Source organism: Mustela putorius, unplaced genomic scaffold (genome assembly GCF_011764305.1).
Source record: "Mustela putorius furo isolate JIRA1106 unplaced genomic scaffold, ASM1176430v1.1 tig00000460_pilon_pilon_pilon, whole genome shotgun sequence".
NCBI lineage: Eukaryota > Metazoa > Chordata > Mammalia > Carnivora > Mustelidae > Mustela > Mustela putorius.
The window spans coordinates 3,921,849-3,949,373 of record NW_025421389.1 but is presented as its reverse complement, the minus strand read 5'-3'; the positions used below and the strand labels follow the sequence as shown (position 1 = coordinate 3,949,373).

Genomic DNA, 27,525 nt, shown 5'->3' with positions numbered 1-27,525 from the left:
AGGCCAATGACAGGGATGACAATCCAGATGGAAGTCATGGTTATTCATGAATCAAAGTTGTTCAATAAATAAAGCCCATTTTCATTTTTCAATCATGCTGCATGTCACATATCGCAATATCAATACTTTCTACATTTAGTCTATACAGCCATAAAGTCTGAAGCCACTTCCATGTAATTAACCAAAATTCTTAATTGGTGGTTCTAAGAGAATGTCAACAAAGTTGTACAGATATTTGTAAAATACAATTAGATGGATTAGTATCTACATTTATGATTTCATAATCATTCTTATTTCCTCAAATGGTCATTTTTTCTAAGGTAGTGTTAGACTTGCAGAAGGCAGTGTTAAGCAGCCATCCAAAAAACTGAATCTTGCCATTTGTGAAACATGTATGGAACTAGAGGGTAGTATGCTGAGCAAAATAAGTCAATCAGAGGAGGACAATTATCTTATGATCTCTCTGATATGAGGAATTTGAGAGGCAGGTTGGGTAGTTGTGGGGGGTAGGGAGGGAAAAAATGAAACAAGATGGGACACGGGAGGGAGACAAACCATAAGCAAGTCCTAATCTCAGTAAACAAACTGAGGGTTGCTGGGGGTGGGGAGGGAAGGGATAGGGTGGCTGGGTTGTGGACATTGGGAAGGATATGTACAAGGGTGAGTGCTGTGAATTGTGTAAGACTGATGATTCACAGACCTGTACCCATGAGGCAAATAATACATTACATGTTAATTAAAAAAGAAGAAGAAGAAGAAGAAGAAGAAGAAGAAGAAGAAGAAGAAGGTGATGTTAAAAGCTTGTTGAAAAGAAAAGAACACTTTTTTTCTTCTAATAGCAGAGTCCTAATCTAGCCTAATTGTGACATTTAGAAATGCCCATGGGTAAAATGTCCTGAAGCCCTTGACCATTAATTAAAGTCTTTTTCTGGTGGGTTAGGGGATATTATCATTCTGTCCCTATTTTTATGCATAGCTATTCCTACTGTTTCAATTGGCATGACCATTCCATTAAGTAAGGCAATTAGTAAATTTAATAACAAAAATCAGTTTGAATTGAATTAAATGGTGTTTTCTAAAGTGTTGAGTTTGTTGCAGATGAACATAGTTTATATAAAAATGCTTGGTTGATTATTTTTTGAAACAATTAAAATGTAATGGAGGCTGCCTTGTAAAAGGCAAAAATGCCAATTGTGAGTTGATTATTAACAAATGGTGTCAGGGGCGACCTCCTGCTGAAATTCTACAGCTGCTCTGTAGGGCTAGGTACATCAGGGAAAAGAATATCAAGATCATGTTATCAAGCAAAAGCAGCTACCTGCAGTTAGGTCAGACCTTAGGTTAGGGTTAAAAAACAAATACCAGAAAACAAAAACAAAAGACATACAATCTTCCTTGATAGGCTGTGAAACTTCGTAAGGGCAGGGACTCTATTTTACTTATTGTTTTACCCTACACATTTTACCAAAACATAGCCATTCAATAAATATTAGGTGAATTGATAAATGAGATTCAGGTGAAACATACAGACAGATCAGCAATTCAAATTCCAAATATGACTGTCAATCTGGGTCACAGAATCAGACTGCAAGTCAGCTGAGGAACAGTCAGAAAGAGAGCACATGAGAGGGATTGGACTCAGGGAGCCTTTAGGACTTTACTGGCCATGATGATGTCTGTCTTGTCTCTGAATGACCCTTGCTCAAGCACAGAATTCCATGATTAGTAGAAGAGAAAATACGACGATTTCAGAATCATGTAAGCCACCTACAGGTTTAAATTTGCTTATTTATTAAGGAAAACACATTGAGGTATTATTTTTAGTATGTATTCTAGAGATACAGTTCATCAATATTAAAGTTGTAGTATCTGCATGTACTTGACAAGAACCATATTCTAGAAGGTAATAAATCTGTGCACATAATTTCAGAAATGATTTATTTCTCATTTACCTCCCCTGTTTTTCCTTTTATATCAAAGAACATTTCCCATCTTGACTTCTTTTAGCAGCTTTTGTTTGTGGTGAAAATAGTTTTCTGCAGTAATCAATTAGACTCACTTATTATAATCTTTGAGTAGTGCAAAAACAATCATGTACGATCTTAACATGTATGGCCTTAACCATTTTTGGTACTAACATTGGAGCATTATGATTCTCATCAAAACTTCTTGGTATCCTGACAAGATTTAGACGATTCCACAAGAAATCAAGATATTGCTGGATTGAGAACTCTGAATTGAAGTGTGTGTGTGTGTGTGTGTGTGTGTCTTTCAGTCTGACATCTATCACACCTTTCCCAAACTGATCTCTCCTTACCAATCTTTTTTTTTTTTTTAAAGATTTTATTTATTTATTTATTTGACAGAGAGAAATCACAAGTAGATGGAGAGGCAGGCAGAGAGAGAGAGGGAAGCAGGCTCCCTGCTGAGCAGAGAGCCCGATGCGGGACTCGATCCCAGGACCCCGAGATCATGACCTGAGCCGAAGGCAGCGGCTTAACCCACTGAGCCACCCAGGCGCCCTCCTTACCAATCTTTTTGACAGTTTTTCCTCTTCAGCTAAATTTTGTTTTATTTATTTATTTATTTATTTACTCTTCATTGATATTTTTGAAGTACAACTGACATAAAATGCTATCTTAGTTTCAGGTGTACAATATATTGATTCAACAATTCTATACATTATTCTCACCCTAAGTAGTCACCATTTGTAATTATACAATGTTATTATAATAATTTTTACTATATTCCCTATGCTATACTTTTCATCACCATGACTTATTTATTTTATAATTGGAAGCTTGTACCTCTTAATCCCCTTTATCTATTTTGCCCGTCCCTCTAATCACTTCCCCTGTAGGGGAACCAACTATCAGTTTGTTCTCTGTATTTATGAGTCTGCTTTATTTGTTTCTTTGTTACTTGTTTTGTTTTTCTTTTTTAATTACACAATAAAAGTGAAATCAGATGGTATTTGTCTTTCTCTGACTAATTTCACTTAATACCCTCTAAGTGCATCCATGTTGTCACAAATGGCAAGATCTAATTCTTTTTTAATGGCTTAGGAATATTTCTTTTTTTTTTTTTTTTTGATAAATATGGGTTGTATGGTATTTCTGTTTTTAATTTTTTGAGAAAGCTCCATACTATTTTCCACACCAATTTACATTCTCATCAAGAGTGCATAAGGGTTCTCTTTTTTACACATCGTCACCAGCACTTGTTATTTCTTGCCTTTTTGGTACTAGCCATCAGACTGCTGTGAGGTGATATGTTTTTGTGCTTTTGATTTGTATTTCCCTAATGAGTAACATTAAACTTCTCTCATGTTTCTGTTGGCCATCTGGATATCTTCTTTGGAAAAATGTCTAATTAATTCCTCTTCCCATTTTTAAATGAAATTGTGTGTGGTGTGTTTGTGTGTGTGTGTGTTGAGTAAATTCTTCATATAATTTGGATATTAACCCCTTATTAAGTATATCATTTGCAAATTTCTTTTCTCATTCATTGCATTTCATTTTTGTTTTGTTGATGGTTTCTTATGCTGTGGAGAAACTTTTTACTTTGGTTTAGTCCTAATAGTTTATTTTTGCTTTTGTTTCCCTTTCCTACAGAGATATATTTATAAATATGTTGCTAATCTCCCGGGTGATGTCTGGGAGATAACCACCTATGTTTTCTTTTGGCAGTTTTATGGTTTCAGGTCTCACATCTAGGTCTTTAAACCATTTTGAGTTTATTTTTGGGTATGGTTAAGAAAGTGATCTGGTTTCATTCTATTACCTGTAGCTGTCCAGTTTTCTGTCTTTTCACCCATTGATTATTCTTGCCTCCTTTGTCATAGATTTATCAACCATTTGTGTGTGAGCTTACTTCTAGGCTTTCTATCCTGTTTGATTGATCTTTTTGTCTATTTTTGTGCCAGTAACATACTCTTGTGATTACTATAGTATACCTTGAAATCTGGTAATGTGATACCTTCTCCTTTGTACTTCTTTCTCAAGATTGCTTTGCTATATGAGGTCTTTCATAATTTCATATAATTTTTAAGATTATCTGTTTTAGTTCTATAAAAACTGTTGTTGATATTTTGAAAAGGATTGCATAGACTAAGTAGATAATATTTTAATGATTTTAATTCTTCCAATCCATGAACATGGTATAATTTCCCATTTGTTTGTGTTGTCCTCAATTTCTTTCATCTGTGTTTTACAGTTTTCAGAGTATAGGTCTTTCACCTCCTTGGTTAAATTTAATCCTATGTATTTTACTCTTTTGGTGCAATTGTAAGATTGTTTCCTTAATTTCTCTTTCTGTTACTTCATTCTTAGTCTATAGAAGTGCAACATACTTCTGTACATTAATTTGGTATCCTGAAACTTTACTGAATTTATTTATTACATCTAACAGTTTTGGGGCAGCTTTTGACTTTTCTATATGTAATATGTCACTGTAAATAGGGACAGTTTTACTTCTTCTTTATCAATTTGGTTGATGTTTATTTCTTTTTATTGTGTGATTGCTGTGGATAGGACTTCCAGTACTATGTTGAATAAAATTGGTGAGAGCTGATATATTTGTCTTGCTCCTGATCTTAGAGAAAAAGCTTTCAGTTGTTTTTTACTATTCAGTATAATGTTAGCTCTGGGATTGTCATATATAGTCTTTATTATGTTGAGGTATGTTCCCTCTAAACCTACTTAGTTGAGTGTTTTTATCATGAATGGATGTTGTGTTTTGTCAAATGCTTTTTCTGTATCTGTTGAAGTAATCATAGGTTTTTTATTCTTCCTTTTGTTAATGTATCACACTGATTGATTTGGTTATATCAAATCACCTTTGTAACCCTGAAATAAATCCCACTTGATTGTGATGAAGGATGTTTTAATATGTATTTTTGAATTTGCTTTGCTAATATTTGGGAGTTTTCCATCTATGTTCATCAGAGATATTAGCCTGTAGTTTTAAAAAATATATATTTAATTTTATTTTTTATTTTTTTTTAAGATTTTATTTATTCATTTGACACAGAGAGAGAGAGAGATCATAAGTAGGCAGAGAGGCAGGCAGAGAGAGAAAGGGAGAGAAGCAGGCTCCCTGCTGAGCAGATCCCAGGACTTTGAGATCATGACCTGAGCCAAAGGCAGAGGCTTAACGCACTGAGCCACCCAGGTGTCCCTTACAAAAGAATTTTAAAAATGTTTTAAATTTTAATTTTTGTAGTGTGTTCATCTGCTGTTGGTGTCAGGGTAATGTTGACTAAATATAATGAATTTGGAAGTTTTCCTTCCTTCTCTAGTTTTTGTAATAGTTTGGGAAGTGTAAGTATTAACTTTTCATTAAATGTTTGGTAGACTTCACCTATGGAGCCATCTGGTCCTGGACTTTTGTTTGGTCTAAGGTGTTGTTCAAAGCCACTATGTCCTTGTTGATTTTCTGTTTGGGTCATCTATCTATTGATACACATGGACAATTAAAGTCCCTTTCTATTATTGTATTACTGTCAATATCTCCCTGTATGTTTTTAATATGTGCTAGATGTATTTAGATGCTCCTACGTTGGGTGCATAAGTATTTATAATTGCTATATCCTCCTGTTGGATTGACCCCATTATCATTTTGAAATGTGCATCTGTGTCTGTTGCTACAATATTTGTTTTAAATTCTATTTTGACAGTGCCTGGGTAACTCAGTCATTAGGTGTCTGCCTTCAGCTCCAGGTATGCTCCCAGAGTCCTGAGATTGAGGCCTCCATGGGGCTCCCTGCACAGCAGGAAGTCTGCTTCTCCCTCTCCCATTCCCCCTGCTTGTGTTCGCTTTCTGTCTATCTCTCTTTGTCAAATAAAGAAATAGAATCTTTTAAAAAAATAAATAAAGTCTATTTTGTCTGATAGAAGTACTGGTACCCCATCTTTCTTTTGTTCATATTTGCATTGTATATATATTTTTATCTCTTAACTTTTAGTCTGTACTTGTCTTTAGGTCTGAAGGGAATCTCTTTTAGGCAACATAAATGGGTCTTATTACTATTATTATTTTTTATCCCTTAAGTCACACTGTGTCTTTGGATTTGGAGAATTTAGACCATTCAGATTTAAAGTAATGATTGAGAAATATGTACTGATTGAAATGTTCTTAATTGTTTTCTGAGTGTTTTTGCAGTTATTTTCCTATTCCTGCTTCTCTTGCTTCTTTTTTGGTTTGATGGCTTTCTTTAGCATTATGCTTAGACTCCTTTCTCTTTATGTTTTGGGTATCAATTTGTGGTTGCCATTGAGTTCTAACATAACATCTTATGTGTACAGCAGACTATATTAAGTTGGGAATCAATTAAGAACAAACACATTCTAAAAGCACTAAAATTTTTACTCCCCTCTCCATGGTTTATGTATATGATACCATATTTTACATCTTTTTTATCTTTATACATCCTGTACTAATTTTTGTAGGTATAATTTATTTTATTACTTTTGTGTTTTAACTTCCATACTGGCTTTGTAAGTGATTAATCTACATTTTTATTGTATGTTTTGTTTTACCTCTGAAATTTTTTTCTTTTATAATTTTCTTACTTCTAGTTATGACTTTTTATTTCCACTTAAAAAATTTCCTCTTGGGGGGGCAAGATGGCGGGGGAGTAGTAGGAGGAGGCGCCTTTTCAGCCAGTACCCCAAAGTGAGCTGATTACCTACCAAAGAACTCCGATCACCCATGAAATCAGCCTGAGATCAGAATTATACACGTCTGGATCTCTACAGGGGGAGAAGACACCAGTGGGCAGGTAAAGTGGAATAGGAATGGCGGACTGATATCAGAAGATAAACAAAAGGTGAAGGGAGCCACCAGAGGCGACCAGTTGGAAAGTAATACCCCAATACGAGTGAGAGTGCCTGCGTCTGAGGACCAGCATTAACTTGGAGACTGGTTGAAAGCACTCCAAAAGAGCAAAGGATAGCGGGGGGGGGGGGGATTGTGGGAATGGGGTGGCTAGGGACAGGGGCTTAAGTCCCCGGTCCCAGGAGAGCCTCCCCGGCACTGAGGCAGAGAGAGTGCGGTGGAGAAACCAGCTCTTGGTCCCTAAGCTGCCAGCGCGCCCGAGAATGAGTGGGTTCTAGTTCCTGTGAGGGGATGGGAGGCACGCCGGTCAGCAGAATGCACGAGCCCTAGCCACAAAGCTTGAGATAGGCGCACACATCCCTCATGCTCCCCTGAGTTACAAAGGCCCGGCCGGCACTCTTTGATCCGCGCCATTGTTTCAAAGCCTAAGCCACACGCCCCAAACTCTCCCATGACAGAGGTGCGCAAAAGTCCAGCCTGGTGCTTATGGACCAGCGCCCAGTTCTCAGTGCCTGAGACGTGCGCAGCCTTTGAAAGAGATGCGCGCAAGCCGGGCACTCCCAGCTGGGTCCAAGGGCAAAATCTCAGTGTGCGATCGCTGCTTGGAACCTCTCTGGCGGTCAGGAGCTCCCAGACAGCTGCCACTGCCTTGGCTTTGGGTACAAGCAAAAGATCCTGCGCCCCCGGGGTCTGCAACTTGGAACCTGCTCTGCCAGTGGCCAAGGGGGAACTTATTTAGGCTCTGCACCCAGACTGAGGCTCCTCTGAGAGGGAGATCAGGGTGCGGTTTGTTTTCCTCTAAAACTACAAAAACCATCAAAGGCGGTCAAGGTGAGAGGAAAAAAAGTGAACAAGCATAAAAACCACCAGAGAACAAAAGCCTGAAAAAACCCAGTTTCCTCAGAGCCCACCCCCTTGAGGGGGGCGGGAGGACTTAACTCAGGAAACATCATTGACTGACAACCCACGTGGCAGGCCCCTACCCCAGAAAACAAACCAAGAAAGAAAAAAAAAAAGAGAGAAAAAAAAAGGACTACAAGAGAACAACCACTACTTCATAGGAAAACTTGTATTGTTCACTCGTTCCCACTATTCTGGTTCTTTTTTTTTTTTTTTTTTTTTTACACATAAAAATTTTTTTAACCTATTTACCATCACAGCGAGTTGTATAGTACATCAAATTCCATAATACCTTTCTAAACTGAACTTTTTGATACATGCACCTATGTTTTTCTTTTGCATTTTTATTTTTTGAATTCCCTTTTTTAAATTTTAGTTTAGTTTAGTCTACTTTATTCCTTTTTATTTTTATCCTCTAATATTCATATAGAGTTAAACTTCAAAGTAATCCCGTTTCCCCAATCAATACTACCCCTATAGGTAAACCAATTTTTAATTCCCTTTATCTTAGGAAAGTTGAGTCCTTTAACAAAGATATCAAGATACATCCAGGAAGAATCAAAACAACCTTCCTGGCAAACACTGAGAATTTATAAGAACTCTCCCATCTTCTTCCACCAGTGTTTCTGTGTTATTTGTGTTTGTCCTGATAGCATGTAAATTTTACACTTGTGGTTCTTTTTGACGAGGTTCTTTCTTTATTTGCATATATATATATTTTTTTCTCTTGTCATATACTTGTATCAGTCTTTTTTATCTCTTTTTGTTTGTCTACTTCATAAATCTTACCTTGGGGCCCATCTGGGCTGATCCTTCTTTTTCATCTTCCCTTTCTTTCCTGTCTCTCTCTCTCTTTTTTTTTTTCTTATTTTCTTTTTCTTTTTCTTTTCTTTTGTCTCTCATTTGGGTGGGGAATCCTGATTGCTCAGAAGTGTTCCAGGGTGCATCTTGACTGCACCACAGTTGATACATCCAGATACATCTGTTCAGTCATCTCCCACCAAAATGACTAGGAGGAGGAATGCCCAAAGAAGAAAAATACAGAGGATGGAACTTCTGCAACTGAGCTAACGGCTATCAATATAGACAATATGTCGGAAAGAGAATTCAGGCTAACAATTATCCAGGCAATAGCTAGGTTGGAGAAAGCCATGGATGACAAAACAGAATTGATTAGGGCCAAACTGAAAACGACCAGACAGGATGTTCACAATGTTAGGGCGGAGCTTAAAGCTACCAGGGAGGAGGTTCACAATGCTCTCAATGAGTTCCAATCTAATCTAAACTCTCTCAAAGCTAGGGTAACTGAGACATAAGATAGAATTAGTGATCTGGAAGACAAACAGATAGAGAGAAAGGATCAGGAGGAAGCCTGGAACAAACAGCTTAGAAACCACAAAAACAGAATCAGGGAAATAAATGATGCCAGGAAGCGTTCCAATGTCAGAATTATTGGAATCCCTGAAGGGGAGGAGAAAGAAAGAAGTCTAGAAGATATAGTGGAACAAGTCCTTCATGAAAATTTTCCCAATCTCGTGAATGGAACCAGCGTTCATGTACTAGAGGCTGAACGGTCTCCACCCAAGATTATACATTCCAAAAAAAAATCACGACACCTGATAGTCAAATTGAGGAATTATAATTGTAGGTATAATCTCTTGAAAGCCGCCAGGGCAAAGAGGCTCCTTACTTACAGAGGGAAGCCCATCAGCATAACGTCAGACCTGTTCACAGAGACCTGGCAAGCCAGAAGAGGCTGGCAAGATCTATTCAGGGCACTAAATGAGAAGAACATGCAGCCAAGAATACTTTACCCAAAAAGACTGACATTCAAAATGGATGGAGAGATAAAGAGTTTCCAAGACTGGCAAGGCTTAAAAGACTATGCAACCACCAAGCCAACACTGCAGGAAATATTAAGGGGGGTTCTATAAAAGAGGAAAAATCCCAAGAATAGCATTGAACAGAAATATAGAGACAATCTACAGAAAGAAAGACTTCAAAGGTAACTCGATTTCTATAAAAACATATCTATCAATAATCACTATCAATGTGAATGGCCTAAATGCACCCATAAAACGGCACAGGGTTGCAGATTGGATAAAACGACAGGACCCATCCATATGTTGTCTACAAGAGACCCATTTTGAACCTAGAGATACACCTAGACTGAAAGTGAAGGGATGGAGAAGCATCTTTCATGCCAATGGGCCTCAAAAGAAGGCTGGGGTAGCGATTCTCATAGCAGATAAATTAGACTTCAAACTAAAGACTGTAGTCAGAGATACAGAAGGACACTACATAATCCTTAAAGGGACTATCCACCAAGATGATCTAACAATTGTAAATATCTATGCTCCCAATACGGGAGCAGCCAATTACTTAAGAAAACTGTTAATCAAGATAAAGAGTCATATTGATATGAATACACGAATCGTAGGAGATCTTAACACACCTCTCTCAGAAATAGACAGATCATCGAAGCAGAAAATCAATAAAGAAACAAGAGCATTGAATGACACATTGAACCAGATGAACATCATAGATATATACAGAACATTCCACCCTAAAACAACAGAATACTCATTCTTCTCAAGTACACATGGAACCTTCTCCAGAATAGACCACATACTGGGCCACAAATCAGGGCTCAACTGATACCAAAAGACTGAGAATATTCCCTGCATATTTTCAGATCACAATGCTTTGAAACTGGAGCTCAATCACAAGGAAAAGTTGAGAAGGAACTCAAACACCTGGAAGCTAAAGACCACCTTGCTTAAGAATGCTTGGATCAACCAGGAGATCAAAGAAGAACTGAAAGAATTCATGGAAACCAATGAGAATGAAGACACTTCAGCCCAAAATTTATGGGATACAGCAAAGGCAGTCCTAAGGGGTAAGACTTAGCCATCCAAGCCTCCCTCAAAAAAACTGAAAAATCCAGAACACACCAGCTGTCTCTACACTTTAATGAACTGGAGAATCAACAACAAATCAAACCAACTCCACACATAAGAAAGGAAATCATCAAGATTAGAGCTGAGATCAATGAGGTAGAAACCAGAGATACAGTAGAACGTATCAATGAAACTAGAAGCTGGATTTTTGAAAGAATCCATAAGATCGATAAACCATTGGCCACACTAATCCAAAAGAAAAGAGAGAAAGCCCAAATTCATAAAATTATGAATGAAAAGGGAGAGATCACAACAAACACCAAGTAAGTAGAAACAATCATCAGAAGTTATTATCAACAGTTATATGCCAATAAGCTTAGCAACCTAGATGAAATGGATGCATTCCTGGAAAAATATAAACTACCAAAATTGAACCAGGAATAAATTGACAACCTGAATAGACCGATATCTAATAACGAGATTGAAGCAATGATCAACAACCTCCAAAAAAACAAGAGCCCAGGACCTGATGGATTCCCTGGGGAATTCTACCCAACCTTCAAAGAAGAAATAACACCTATTCTCCTGAAGCTGTTTCAAAAAATTGAAGCAGAAGGAAAACTTCCAGATTCTTTCTATGAAGCCAGCATTATCCTGATCCCCAAACCAGGCAAAGACCCTACCAAAAAGGAGGATTTTAGACCAATATCACTGATGAATATGGATGCTAAGATTGTCAACAAGATCCTAGCCAACAGGATCCAACAGCACATTAAAAAGATTATCCACCATGATCAGGTGGGATTCATCCCTGGGCTACAAGGGTGGTTCAACATTCGCAAATCAATCAATGTGATACAACAAATTAATATGAGAAGAGAGAAGAACCAGATGGTCCTCTCAATTGATGCAGAAAAAGCATTTGACAAAATCCAGCATCCATTCCTGATTAAAACGCTTAAAAGTATAGGGATAGAGGGAACATTCCTGAACTTCATCAAATCTATCTATGAAAGACCCACAGCAAATATCATCCTCAATGGGAAAAAACTTGCAGCCTTCCCGTTGAGATCAGAAACAAGACAAGGATGCCCACTTTCACCACTCTTGTTCAACATAGTATTAGAAGTCCTAGCAACAGCACTCAGACAACAAAGAGAAATAAAAGGTATCCAAATTGGTAATGAAGAAGTCAAACTCTCTCTCTTCGCAGATGACATGATTCTTTATATGGAAAACCCAAAAGACTCCACCTCCAAACTACTAGAACTCATACAGCAATTCAGCAACGTGCAGGATACAAAGTCAATGTGCAGAAATCAGTGGCTTTCTTATACACGAACTATGAAAATACAGAAAGGGAAATTAGAGAATTGATTCCATTTACTATAGCACCAAGAACCATAAGATACCTGGGAATAAACCTAACCAAAGAGGTAAAGGATCTGTACTCGAGGAACTACAGAACACTCATGAAAGAAATTGAAGAAGACACAAATAGATAGAAGACCATTCCATGCTCTTGGATTGGAAGAATAAACATTGTTAAAATGTCTATACTGCCTAGAGCAATCTATACTTTTAATGCTATTCTGATCAAAATTCTACCGGTATTCTTCAAAGAGCTGGAGCAAATAATCCTAAAATTTGTATGGAATCAGAAGAGACCCTGTATTGCTAAGGAAATGTTGAAAAACAAAAATAAAGCTGGGGGCATCACGTTACCTGATTTCAAGCTTTACTACAAAGCTGTGATCACCAAGACAGCATGGTACTGGCATAAAAACAGACACATAGACCAGTGGAACAGAGTAGAGAGCCCAGATAAGGACCCTCAACTCTATGGTCAATTAATCTTTGACAAAACAGGAAAAAATATACAGTGGAAAAAAGACAGTCTCTTCAATAAATGGTGCTGGGAAAACTGGACAGCTATATGTAGAAGAGTGAAAGTCGACCATTCTCTTACACCGTACACAAAGATCATCTCAAAATGGATAAAAGACCTCAACATGAGACAGGAATCCACCAGAATTCTAGAGGACAACGTAGGCAGTAATCTCTTAGATATCAGCCACAGCAACTTCTTTCAAGATATGTCTCCAAAGGCAAAGGAAACAAAAGCAAAAATAAACTTTTGGGACTTCATCAAAATCAAAAGTTTCTGCACAGCAAAGGAAACAGTCAAAAAAACAAAGAGGCAACCCACGGAATGGGAGAAGATATTTGCAAATGACAGTACAGACAAAAGGTTGATATCCAGGATCTATAATGAATTCCTCAAACTCAACACACAAAACAGGCAAACATATCAAAAAATGGGCAGAAGATCTGAACAGACACTTCTCCAATCAAGACATACAAATGGCTATCAGACACATGAAAAAATGTTCATCATCATTAGCCCTCAGGGAGATTCAAATTAAAACCACATTGAGATATCACCTTACACCAGTTAGAATGGCCAAAATTAACAAAACAGGAAACAACATGTGTTGGAGAGGATGTAGAGAAAGGGGAACCCTCTTGCAACCACTTTGGCGAACAGTGTGGAGATTCCTCAAGAAATTAAAAATAGAGCTTCCCTATGACCCTGCAATTGCACTCCTGGGTATTTACCCCAAGGATACAGATGTAGTGAAAAGAAGGGCCATCTGTACCCCAACGTTTATAGCAGCAATGGCCATGGTCGCCACACTATTGAAAGAACCAAGATGCCCTTCAACGGACGAATGGATAAGGAAGATGTGGTCCATATACACTATGGAGTATTATGCCTTCATCAGAAAGGATGAATACCCAACTTTTGTAGCAACATGGATGGGACTGGAAGAGATTATGCTGAGTGAAATAAGTCAAGCAGAGAGAGTCAATTATCACATGGTTTCACTTATTTGTGGAGCATAACAAATATCATGGAGGACAAGGGGTGTTAGAGAGGAGAAGGGAGTTGAGGTAAATTGGAAGGGAAGGTGAATCACGAGAGACTATGGACTCTGAAAAACAATCTGAGGGGTTTGATGTGGCGGGGGTGGGTGGGTGGGAGGTTTGGGTACCAGGTGGTGGGTATTATAGAGGGCACAGATTGCATGGAGCACTGGGTGTGGTGAAAAAATAATGAATACTGTTTTTCTGAAAATAAACAAATTGAAAAAATTTTAAAAAATTAAAAAAAAAATCCCTCTTAACATTTCTTATAAGGGTGATATAGTGGTCATGAACTCCTTTAAATTTTGTTTGTTTTAAATTTTGTTTGAAACTCTTTATCTTGCCTATTTTGAGTTACAATTTTGCTCTGTAGAATATTTTTGATTGCAGATTTTTTCCTTTCAGAATTTTAATATAATCATACCACTCCCTTCTGGCCTGAAGTTTCTGCTGAAAAATCAGTTGCTAGCCTTCTGGGGTTTCACTTGTATGTAACTGTTTCCTTATTCCTTGTTGCTTTAAAATTATCTCTTTATCATTATTTTTTGTTAGTTTAATTATTACATGTCTTAGTGTGGACCTCCTTGGCTTCTTCTTGTTAGGAGCTCTGTGTGTTTTCTATAACTGGATGCCTTTTTTTTCCTCAGATTAGGAACATTTTCAGCTATTGTTTCTTCAAGTAAGTTTTCTTCCTTCTTCTCTCTCTCTTCATCTTCTGGGATCTCTGTAATGTGAATGTTATTACATTTGATGTTGTTGCAGAGTTCTTTTAATCTATTTTCATTTTTAGTTATTCTTTTTGCTGTTCAGCTTGGGTGCATTTCATTGCTCTGTTTTCCAGATCACAGATCCATTCTTCTGCATCTTCTAATCTGGTTTTGATCCCCCCTAGTGTATTCTTCTTTTCAGTTTTGGAATTCTTAAGCTCTGCTCATTCTTTTCTATATTTTCTATTTGTTGAAGTTCTCACTGAGACTCTACTTTTTTCTCAAGTCCAGTGAATATCTTTTTGACCATTACTTTGAATTCTTTATTAGGAATATTGCTTATCTTCATTTTGTTTAACTCTTTTACTATAATTTTGTTGTGTTCTTGCAGTTAGGACATATTCTTCTCTCTATTCATTTTGTCTAACTTTCTATGTTTGTTTGTTACTCCCTCAGAGTAACCCCCGGCTCCAGGGAGAGCTGCTCCCCCACTATAACCCCTACCTCCCCCCAGGCTCTCCCACTCCGTACAACCCTCCCCTATCGGGGTCCCCCCTGCCCCTGACCCACCTCTAACTCTGGTGGACATGGACCTCCCAGGAAGGGCCCCTTCCTCCCCCTCCTCCTCTGTCTTCACCCAGAACCTCCCACCCCTATCCCAAGCTGCAAACCCTCCTTTAAACTCTGTTTGACCACAGTTTAGAGGAGGCCTGTGCTGTGGTCCCCATCTGCGCTGCCACCTCCCCCCCCATAACACACTTTTTTTTGTAGGATGAACACAGTTTTTACAATTAAAAAAATATATATATACTTATACTCCTAAATTTCTAATAGGCATGTTAAATTTAAGTTGGCTATGTCTCTTGGTCTCAAAAGTCATGGCTTGTATAGAAGAAGTCCTGAGTTAAATATATGCAAAATACAGTGCAATTCCACATGGTCACCAGAATAAGATTCTCCATAGGTTTCTCCTGTGTGAGCTGCTGTGGTTGAGCACAGTTGTCTGCAGCCCAGCCAGCTGCAGTGAACTGCTTTGTCTGCTGCAGGCACACTGGACAGAGTTTGTTATATAATCTGTTGAGAGGCTTGGATGCAGTTGCTTCAGGCTCTTGGTGAGTAAGGTCATCAATCTAACCCGATGTTTGCAATTAGCCTCTTTGCCACAGCTGCAAGTAGGCACCAAAAGGGTAGGGCTTACACCCTGCAGAGCCAGCTGGGAGGGCCACCTAAAAGAATTGCTGGCATGCTGGTTGTGGGGTTACCCTCCCTCCACAGGGCAGGAATTACTTTGGAGTGGTGCTTTCTAGGCCAGGGCTGCCTGCTGGGTATGGTGGGGCAGGAGCTGCTTTAGAAGGACACCTATCAAGGCCAGGCAGAGTTGATGAGGTGAATCCACAGGTGACACTTTGCAGGGAAAGGGCATGTAGTGTTAGCAAGGTAAACGGAGAATGTCAGCACTGGCTCTTTCAAGTGTCTGGCTACCTAGACTTGGGGGGTGGGCAGGGGAAGAGAAACTTCGCCCACCAGCACTTTTTTCCCTGAAAACATCTCCTATAGATCCCCTAATCCTCATGCACATGTTCTAAGAATACTCAATAAATCTCCTTCACATATATCCCAGGCACTTTTCAAATAGCTGATTCTGTGCTGTGTCTGGGGCTGAGTCCTTTGGTATGCTGGCTTGGTAAGGGTGGGGCCTTGGTTTCCTACCATGCTCCAACATTCAGGAGTTAAGGCTGCTGATTTTTAAAACTCGTGTAAAGTCTCACTGGTTTTCAAAGTAAAAAGTGGTACGGGAGCTCATCTTCCCAGTGCAGGTCCCCAGTGCTGGGGATATCTGGTGTTGGATCTATCTTCTCACTTCTCCATGCTTGTGGTATCCCTCTTATTTGTGGTTAGTTGCATTGGGGTTCCCAGCAGAGTCTTCAACACTCCTACACTTTCAGATGTGGTCTTCTTTCTAAGATTAGCTGTGGAAGGACAACTCTGCCAGTCTTTAGGTCATTTTCAGAGTTAGTTGTACAGATTGTACAGATGTAGCTGTTATGTCTTTTTCTTTACTTTCCTCTCCTCTCTTCTGGAAATTTTTTCTTTTAAGTGGTTTCATCAAGTAACATGTCTTTAAATATCTCCTCTATGACTGCCACTTTCATGTTTTTACCCTGATCTCTTAGACTCCAAACTCATATATCCTATTTCCCACCTGACTTATACTCCTAAATTTCTAATAGGCATGTTAAATTTAAGTTAACCAGAACAGAACTCTTAATTTCCCACCTTCAAATCTGTTCTTTGTCCTCTCTTGTCCAGTTTCTCCTTTTTTTTTTCTTTTAATGGCACTGCCATTCATTCATCTGACCAAACCAGTGATGCAGAAATCATTTGTCTACCCTCCATACCTGGTAAGTCAGCAAATCTTGTCAGTTCTGTGTCTGAAATATATTTACTTTTTACTCCACTGCTAAGACCTTAGTCTAAGTCATCATCATTTCTTACTTGGATTATTGCAAGAGCCTCCTAACTTTTATTCCAGACTTTTCTTCTTTTATCCTTTCATTATTCACATAAGAACATTCAAAGTGGTGTTTAAAAATATATAAAAATCAGATATTGTCACTCCTCTCTTTAAATTGCCATACTGGCTTTTCATTGCATTTGAAAGAAAATGAAAACTCTGTAATCCATATATTCCTACATAATCTTGTATATGCCCACTAACTTTCTACTTTTAATTCACACCATTGTTCACTCAGATCCAGTTGCTCTACTTCCTTCTTTTTCTAAAAGGAACCAGGTGTGTTCTACTTTTAAACTTCTATATGTATTGTTATTTAAGTTTATTTTACTTGTTTTCTTCTTTCTTTCTTTCTTTCTTTCTTTCTTTCTTTCTTTCTTTCTTTCTTTTAATTTGTATTCTCTTGTTAGAGGATTCAACATTTGTAGAACAGAACCTTTTCTATCTTATTCACACATTTCAATTCAGGAAAAAGAACACAGGTGGCTGAAAACATGGTCTCTGATATTTTTAAAATGGCACATAATGCCTTTATAGTAACTAGCTCTTTCAAACATTGCAGGTAAAGTTGAAAGTATGGATAGAAAATGATTGGTAGAACTGATATGGTAAGTATATAAAATTTGAAATGAATCCCATGAGTTTGCTGACAGAAAAATACATTATTGTCACCATGCTCAGAATCTTACCAATAGTAAATTTAGCTAGGATTATGGTTGGGATAGAATAGAGGAGGGAGGTAGTGGTGAGATAAAATATTAAACTTTAGTAAGCTACTATATTTTAGTAGTATTTATCTAATGAGATCTTTTAGTAGTGAAAAAAAGGGGAGGAGAGGAGAGGAATAAGTCCTAGGGTAGATAAGGTGAAGGGTAGAGGTATATTTCTCCTTAAAGGGATAAAGAGTACAGAGAAGAGAGGGTGGAAGAAATACTTATAAGCCCTATTTAAATCATATTTATTTTTAAATCTACAAACAACTATCCAGTTTTGAGATAGTATAAATTTAAAATCATCTTTGCTGACCATATATTACTTAAAATAACCCTTAATGTCATATTTGGCCACTGAATTATAAAGTTTTCATTCTTTGATTATAAAAGTATATATTTAATTTTCCAAATAAATTTAAAAATATATATAGACCAGCTAAATGTTAATATATACCAAATAAATAAATTTGGTAAAAGATGACATTTTTCCTCCTAATTTTTATTATTTCTTTTCTTCTACTGGCTTGGAGCTTTGCCCCTTTTTTTGTTCCTTTGTGTGTAAGGTTAGGTTGTTTGAGAGTTTTCTTGTTTCATGAGGTAGGCCTGCATTACTATAAACTTCCCTCTTAGGACAGTTTTTAATTGATCTCAGAGATTTTGGACTATTGTGTATTTATTTTCATTTGTATTTGTGCAATTTTGAATTTCCTCTTTGCTTTCTTGGTTGACCCAGTGACTGTTTTGTGGCATGTTATTTAGCTTCCATTTATCTGTGTTCTTTCCAGATTTTTTCTCGTGATTTCTTATGTTGTGGTTAGAAAAGATGCATGATATGATTTCAATCTTTTTTAATTAATGAAGATTTATTTTGCAATCTAAAATGCGATGTATTCTAGAAAATCTTCCATGTATACTTGAATATGTCACTTCTGCTGCTTTTGGTTGGAATGTACTGAATATATTTGCTAGATCCATCTGGTCCAATGGGTCATTTGGAGCTGCTGTTTTCTTGTTGATTTACTTTCTGGATGATCTATCCATTGATACACATGGGGTGTTAAAGTCCCCTACTCTTATTTTATTATTGCAACTTTCTTCCTTTATGTCTGTTAATAGTTGCTTTATGTATTTAAGTGCTTGGGTGCATAAATATTTACAATTGTTATATTCTCTTGTTAGATTGTTCCCTTTATCATTATGTAGCGTCCTTCTTTGTCTCTTGCTTTAAAGTCTACTGCTATGTCATTTTTCTTTTTGCTTCAATCTGCATGGTATATATTTTCTTAGCCCTTCACTTTCAATCTGTATGTGTCCTTGGGTCTGAAATGAGTGTCTTTTGTAGGCAGCACATAGAAGGTTCTTGTTTTTTTGTTTGTTAGTTTGTTTGTTTCATTTCTTTTGATTGGAGCATTTAGTCCATTCACATTTAAAGTAACTATTAAGGGGTATGTGGCTATTGGCACTTGGTTAATTGTTTTCTCCTTGTTTTTGCAGTTCTTCTCTGTTGCTTTCTTTTCTTGTTTTTTGATGAGTTTTTTTTTATTGTTATGCTTAGATTTCTTTCTATTTTTTGTTTATCTATTGTAGGTTTTTTGATTTGACAAGATGCCATATTTTTAAAAACAATTTATAAAGCACTATAAAATGGTTATAGGTTACTGTGCCCATGGATTCTGTGTTTCTAAGTATAAAAATAGTTGTTCAAATTTGTGTTAATTTATTTGAATGTAAAAATGCAGTCATTGTGATGATTATTCCAGAATTTGGTTTATTTTTATTAGCATTCTATTCTTAAGGATATTTCAGTTTTTGGGATATGTTTCCATTTTAAATGGTATACATTTAGCGAAAATGTTGTGCTTTGACCCTTGAGTGTTACTCTTGAGTGGTTTTGCTTCTGATCTCTAGTCAAGCTTTGATCACAGCATTCCATAAAACTCTCACCAGGGTCACTAGGATCTCTGTATTGCCATATCTGTTTTGCAGACTCAGGCTTCATCTTTCTGAATTTCTCAGAAGAATTTTTAGAATTTTAGAGCAATTCTTCTCTTAGCTTGTGAATTTATTCAGTGTCTCCTTTTATTTCTTTGGCCAAACTCCCTTTCTTTCATGAATTCCAAATGTTTAGGCATCATAGGGTTCAATTCTGAAACATCTTCTTTATCAATATTCAGTGATTTCAGCCAGTATATACATAAAAGCCATTTGTATACTGATGATTCCTTGGAGCTAAATCTCCATCTTTACCCTTTTTCTTAGCATAAGACATACTTGACAACTATTTTTGAAAATAAGAAGTTGCATAAAACTAAACAGAACCCATGACTTTTTTCCACTAACATCCAGTCTTTTTTCAGAGTTCTTCATTTACGTGAATGACATGTTATTCATCCCATTTCTTGGGTAAAATCTCTGGAATTATCTTTGATTCCTTTCTTTTTCTTAGTTCACACTGAATTCATTTTCAAATTCCATCATACATCCATACAAGATATGAGATTCTTTCCCCTCCACCCCCACTCACTTGTTCTCTCTCTTTCTCCCTCCCTCTAAAATAAATAACTTAATTTTTTAAAAAGCAAGTTCATTGTCACTTAGTTTGGAACAACTGCTTTTCTCTGTTCTCCCTGAGTTCTTGTCTAGAGTCTATTCTCTACCCTCTAGATTAAGAGAGTCTTTTAAAATATAAGTCAAATATTGATGGGACTCTTCTTGTTCAAGATCTTTTAATGCCTTCTCCTCATATTTGGGATAAAATCCAGATTCCTTTCTGTGGTTCGCAATACCCCATATAATCTGATCTTTGTCTTGGTGCTCTTTCCACCATTTTCCTACCACCCTCTCTGTTCACTGCTATCTCACCCAAATCACTCCCTTCATTTTGTTCCTTTACAGACTGAGTCTGCTGTTCTCTTTGCCTCTCTCTCCCTCATTCAGTCATGCTTTAATTCAAATGTCACAATCCCAGAAGGTGACTTTTCAAACCTTTATAAATAGTACACTCTTTCAGTTTCTGCTTTCTTATTCAGTTTTATTTTTCTACAGAGTATTTATCATAATTGAAATCACATCACACATTATTTGTTTGTTTATTACGTGCCTTCCCTAATTCAATATGAACTTCATGAGGACGGAGACTTCATTTTGCTCATTGTTTTATCCCTGGCCATCTAACTTAGTGTCTGTTAGGCACTTAGTGAGTCTTCAATGAATGTTTGTTGACTTAATGAATGAATGGCTTATATTTAGAAAAAGAAGAATTGTGCACAAATATAAACCTTACATGATGTTTGCAGGAACTCCAAGACCTCCAAGAGAGCTTTAGTTATAAGTGAGTCACAGTGGGAATGTGAATGTCATGCAGAAAAAAAAAAAAATTGAGTGTGGCTGATTGTGTGAGAGAAGCACCACTCTGAGATGTGGGAGCCTGGATCCCTCACTCTTTTGTTCACCAGGATACACTTTGTAGCCTTTCTAAAAGTTTGCACACCAGATTTTGATTCAGAATTCTAGGTTAGTCTACACTTACATAGTTGTTTTAAGTTAAGCTCCCTAGAAGCAGAACTTGAGAGAGAGATTTGAGTGCCTGTGATTTATTTTGAGAGTGCTTGCAGGTAAACCTGAAAGAAGGGAGGAGAGAAGAAGGAAAGGGAGGGAGCTGAGCAGGATTGTGGTCTCAATTCAGCCTTGTCCTAATGCACACAGCAAAGGCTCTGCATCATAAAATGGACCATAAGGTTGTTTTCTCCTTTAGTCAATGGACCACTCAGTCAGTCACTGGCTTTGTGTTGTCTGATTGTGGGAAGGGAATTTTTTCAGTTAAAGTAGCACCCTTTGGTTAACCATAAGCAGCCAACACTTGTGTTATGAAGCATAGATATTCATTCATTCAACAAATATTTATTGTAGGTCTCATGAGCCAAGTACTATCAGTTGCTAAGATTCATTAGTGAATAGATATGGTTCTGCAGCATAGATAGGAAGACAAGGAGATATTAATCAAACAAGCATGCAATCATGATTAGACACATACTGAATTATAACCCTGACCTCTAAATAATAAATCAAAGCGGTATTATAGAAACAAATCCATGATATTGTATAGATAATGGTTTCTTAGCAATGGTCCTTACTGTAATTCTTAAGAAAGATTGTGTGAATTCTTTATCATAGAAAACATTATCTAATGCTAGTAGTATATTAATCCAATATTTCTCAGGCTTATTTGAAACCTCAAATAGAATTTAAAAAATGTATTTTCAGTCTGAAACCATGTTGGTGTACAAGTCCTATACTTGATCAATGTTTAAGTTGAAGGGAACTAAGGTCTTGTGTTGGATGGTAATTATTTTTTGTCTTTTAGAAATTATACCCCTAAATCCTATCACTTACTGGCCAACACAAAAAATAAGGATCTTGAATTTGTGGACTATTCAATTTCATAGATTGCATATGATCCTTTAGTTCATGTGGAGTTTTATTGAAGTCATTGAAAAGTTATGAAATTTTCACCACTATAAGGCTGCCATAACTGTGCTTAAAAAGAGCAAAATTTAAAGAACAAAAAGTAATGTGAATAAATAGGTATATATCACCAAGTCCAAGCAAATTTTGAGAATTCAGTATAAGGGTTAAGATCTGCCAAGACTATAATAGGAAATCTTGTTTTATACATTAAATTATTAGGAGGAAATACACAGAACACTTTTTTGTTCAAAAACATTTTTAATGACCAGTAAATTGGATATCAGTAAATATCCACTAGTAACTCCTAATTTTTATCTAAGGTCTATTTTCACCTTAACAAAATTTTTTATATGGTACTTTGGAAACAACTGAACTAAAAAATAAGCCAGCTAATGAACAACATGTCAGTAAAATAGTGCATTTCTTACTTTCTTTGCCACAGAGCAAAAATTTCAAAAGTATATAATTCTCTTGAAGTGTCATCAAACCATTTCTTTAGGAGAATGCAGTAGTAGCAAAAATAACAAGGCTTATTTTCAATAATTCTATTCATACCTCAAATCCTTGTGGTCTTCCTAGACTCTCTTTAATATGTTTCCATGCAACAAGAATCTCTGACACAGACATACTTGTAGCCTTGACATCTGTGGGAGCAGCACTGGGTTCTGTACAAAGGAAAATGGAAATAATAACTGTGATGGTAACACGTTGTCTATGAAAACGTTGCACCTGAATCTGTCAGGTGTTACCACCTTCTACCTTATTTTTGAAATGAGGTGCTATGGTAGCTATGAAAAACATAACAAGATAAAAAGATGATCTTTTTGGATTTCTATACTTGGGTCAAGTCTCATCAATATTTTACCAATGACAAATGACAAAATTAGCAAGACAAGCAAAGATCTTTATCCTTGTATTAACCAGGACATTTCTGGAGATGTTAAATTGTCTGACAAATTATCTGCCAGTCTAACATAATGATCAAAAGCATGGACTAGAGAATCAAGCTCGGCTATTTTGCTGCTGTTGTTTTCACCTTCAAAAATTTTTATTTATTTGCATTTAGGCAAGTTGTTTTGACTTTTTCTATGCTCCAGTTCCCTCATTTGTAGTATCAGCATAATAAGAGTACTTATCTCAGAGGTTTTTAAGTTTTGTTTTTGCTGGAATAATTGATATAAAACATTTAGCACGATGCTTGGCACTTAAAATATTAATTCACAAAATACCTTTTATTGTTAATTTATTTTATTTTTTACCTTGCAGGTACAAATAGAGTAAACATTTCATTAGTTTTTTTTTTTTAATTGTTGTTCTTGTTCCAACCTCAAAACTACATTTCCATGATTGTATAAGGAATGTGATAGGAATCATGATTTTTAAAAGGCATCCATTGACTTTTAAGACAGTTATATGCTGAAAAGGAAAATCCCTGGAGGTCTCAATCCTACTGCTCAAAGTACATTTTCATTTGTTCCTACACTTGATGACTTTTCTCACATTTTTTTCCCAAATATACCATGTCTGACTGGCATCCATCAAGAGGTGCACTTTATTTGAGGTTGCACTGTATGTGAGGAACAAAATGTTTTCAGCTTTGACGTTGCTGAATCATAAATACTATGTCACAAACACTCGTTAAATGAAATGGCAAAATAAAGGCCATACTTCAGTTCAAACAGTTCTGTACAAAGTTAATTTAAAAAACTCCTTTGTAGAGACTTTAATACTAACCCATATCACTGGTAAGACTTCAGATTAAACTATTGAAAACGTTTTGTTTGTTTGTTTAGATTCAGGGAGCTATACATCAAAGCTGAGTTGTAACTAAAATATTTAAAAATCATTTTTAGAGATAGTAAAGGAATTATAAACATTTTCTGAGAGCTTCGTTTTTCTAATGAAAGGTAGTCACACATCTACCTAGAGAAACTTTATGTATTATTAATGAAAATTATCAATGAAAAACATCTACCCTTGTTACTATAAAAGAAAACCAGGAAAGACTTTTCCAAAGGTACTTGTTTGTACTGAGTAATGATTATCTTCTGATAAAACTCACTAAATCACATGTTATAATTATGTTAATTCAAAATGCTTTAGTAAATTCACATTAATCTTTACATAGGAGCCAACATTATTCCAGCTATGGTATAAATTGCAATTTCTCATTCTGTTACCTTTTGAATATCTTTTATTATTTTCTTTGTTCACTGGTTTCCCTCACTCCATTTTCCAACTTCCTAGTATCTGGCATTTTCATGATTAAAAAAGAAAAGAAAAGAAAAAAACTGGAGAACTTCTATCAGAATTCTGATCACCAGACTTGCAACAAGATTTTTTTTTTCGTTGTTACTTAGTAGGAGTTAAAATTCTTTATTTTTGCAAACAAATGAAAGGAAATGGTGATGTTCTTAAGGTGTGTACAACCTGATCTCCAGGATTTAAGGTATGATTTATTTCAAAGACAGCCACACTTGGGGTATCATTTGTTATTCACAAGCAATTTTGCTTATCTTTTAAATTAATGCATTACAGAGATTTGTGTGCCACATGCTTTCTTTCAGCTTTTTTTTTTTTTTTTTTTTTTTTTTTTTATTGAAGCAATTACATCATTGTCAAAGAAGATTGCAGGGAGATAAATAATTTCAGGAATATAAAACGGTGGTTGGGTAGAAGTCTTTCTATCCCTCTTTATCCTTAGAGAAAGGAATAATTTCTCTCTCCGCTTTCTGTAGCACTGCACAACCTTAAGTAGTTTTCTCAAATAGAAATAAGAAAGTTTTAAAAAATAAAGAAAAGTTTAAAGGAAAAGAAAAAATATTCAGAAATCTATTTCCTAAACAAGCACCCTGAATTTCTGTTTAAAAGCTCTGAGGATTTTAAATCAGGATCAGACCCAAGCAGACATGTCACAGATACATTCTTGGGGGTTAATATTATAATTGCATCTCATTGAATGAAGGCAGATGAATCAAACAGAACTTAAGAGTCATTTTTTTTTTAACGTGTTTCACCTTCTAGATGTAAAGAGTATCAGAAATAAACCCATGTTGATCTAAATGAGAAATTTTGTCATGTAAAAAAAAAAAGTGATATCCGTGGGTTTACTTCCAGAAGGTTCAGTAGTATATATTGTTATAGCCAATGATTGAAAGGTTTTTCTGTAAGCAAGAGTACTGACTAGATCACAGAATGTGTAGTTTGGATTGGAATTGGCTCTTCTGTTTGAGTATCCCATTGTAACTGAATAATGGAAGGTAAGAAAGAAAACTAGAAATCTATAAACTAAACTAGTTTTAAAACTAAAGTTTTAAGTTTTAGTTTTAAAACTAAAACTAGAAAGAAGTTAGTAAGTCACTTGAATCAAAGATCGTAAATGCATGGCCAGTGGGTCTTTAGTCATGCTTTGTATGGCCCAATAATACATTAATTTATTTCAACAGTTCATATAAAAGAATTTCTGGCTTCTTTATGGAAAAAAGAAGAAAATTGGTGATACGAAGTCTGAATTTGTGGATATCGGTAGATGAGAATTAGCAGTTCATCTCATTAGTCAGGACATAGTCTTTTCAGTTTGCCAGAGTCCCTACCACTACCTATTATCTCACGCTGGGACTACTTCACTTATTTATATCTCTTACTGCAACTTATAGGATTTTGAGTTATGGACCTATGTTTTAGATCCACGTCCTCATTTTGCAGATGAAAATGTGATATGTACACAGGTTGATTTTCCCGAACTCTGCTTCTGGCTCTGAAAAGAACCCCAACTAGAGCTCAGGTCTCAAGTACTCTTTCCTCTGTTGTTTTTATATTGGTGCAAGGCAGCAGCTGGCTCATTCTATATTTCTTAGTCAGCTTTGAGGTAGACAAGAGATTTCGGAGGGAACATATAGTTCGTTTTCTTGTTGCTCAATTACTTCTAAATAACTGACAGAGGTATAGATGGAATACAATTAAAAACAAAAAACAAAAAAAAATAGATGAGGGGAACAGCCAAAGGTAATAATAATTGCCATTTATTGAGGGTTTGTTATGTGCCTAGTGTTATTCACAATTCTTTACATGAATTTATTAATCCTTCCAAGAACCCTGCTATCTCTATCACTATTTCTGCCAATAAAGAAATTGAGAGGCAGAGTCAAGCAGCTTGCCCAAGTTCACATAGCTGCTAGAGGGTGGAGAGAGGATTTCAACACATCAATTAGGTTGTAAATGCCATGCTGTTCCACTTCTGTGCATTAATCTGTGTTCACACACATGATGCTTTTCCTTGTATTATTGCTTTCTTCTCTCCTTGTTGTACCACACCAAATTTCTCTAGAAGAGTATTATTGTTGGGGTCCCTACTTGGGCTCTCTACTCTAAGTCTTGTTAGAAGCCACCCTAAACCCTGCCATCTCTTATTTAACTTTACTGCAGCCTTACTGTCAGCTCCTTGTATTCCTGTTTCATGGAATTTTTGATAAAGCTGAACCACAATTGCACTGCTTCTCATAGATCCTATTATATTCAGGCATTTCTGAAACTCTCCTGATCTGTAAATAACAATGTGTTTCCTGCCACTCTCACTTCATTATACTCAGGTAATCCGAGGAATATTCAGGGACTTATTTCAGAGACTGTACTAATGGTATGTGTAATAGACTCAAAGACTTAAAAAGATTTTGTTTTTCTTTTACTTATGATGATATTAATTAGGCCATGGCTAACTCCTTCACTCCAGTCTTGGGATGTAAAGTGGACAAGCTGATTGATAGATTTCAGTTTCTGTCAGATTAAAAATTTTGAACAGCATTACCATGTTCATGAATTTAGATGATATATTTGTATTAAGTGACTTAGCAGCTGGAGTTCTCCAAGTAAGATGGGGGATGTGCTTGCAATATTGATTATATATCTGACTTCCCAGGAGGGGTGGGTAACAGCATTAATCAAAGGAGGGTTTAATAAACTCCTTGGGAGAAAGGGTTATGGTTTCATTATTTAAAAATTCAGCGAAGACCGCTGTAGTTGAACTTTTACAGGCACTAATCCAAGTGGATCATCTGGCAAAGACAGGAAATTATTCCTTGTATTTTACAACTAATATGCCAATTTATTAATTTTCAAGCTCACATAAATCCCACTGAGTACGAATTGATCTGGAGAATAACACCTCATGAATGTTGGGTTTTAATTTGGGCTGTGGTAGCTCCATTTGCAAGGAGATAATTGCATATCATTTTCTGCAAATGAGGAGAGGATTCTTGGTTTTAACAAAAAGTAAAGCAGTATACTTTTCACATACAAGGCAAAAGCCAAATAAACTAGAGAAAGCTAAGTCTTATCACAAATAAATAAATCTTTCAAACTATAATTTATCTATATCAAATCTCCCTCTATTATTCTATTAGATATAATTGAATGCTCAGGTTCTTTTGCTTTCAAAACTCTAGTAGTAAGAACTAAGTGGAAAATGGATATAAGTTTGACTAAAAACTATTTCTAGATATGTAGAAGTGAAAGCCAAAAAAACTACCATGCATTATAAATTACTATGTTGCAACTTTGCT

The 27,525-nt window shown here is 36.2% G+C and overlaps 1 protein-coding gene across 2 annotated transcripts in view; it reads right to left on the bottom strand.

The window, feature by feature from the left end:
• CNTN5 (contactin 5) overlaps positions 1 to 27,525 on the bottom strand; it is a 1,359,165-nt gene that overhangs the window by 29,696 nt on the left and 1,301,944 nt on the right. For both annotated transcript variants that reach the window (XM_045080322.1, XM_045080321.1), the window contains one exon: positions 22,523 to 22,632. In XM_045080322.1, the coding sequence (XP_044936257.1) occupies positions 22,523 to 22,632 (110 nt within the window). The remainder of the gene's footprint in view (positions 1 to 22,522; positions 22,633 to 27,525) is intronic.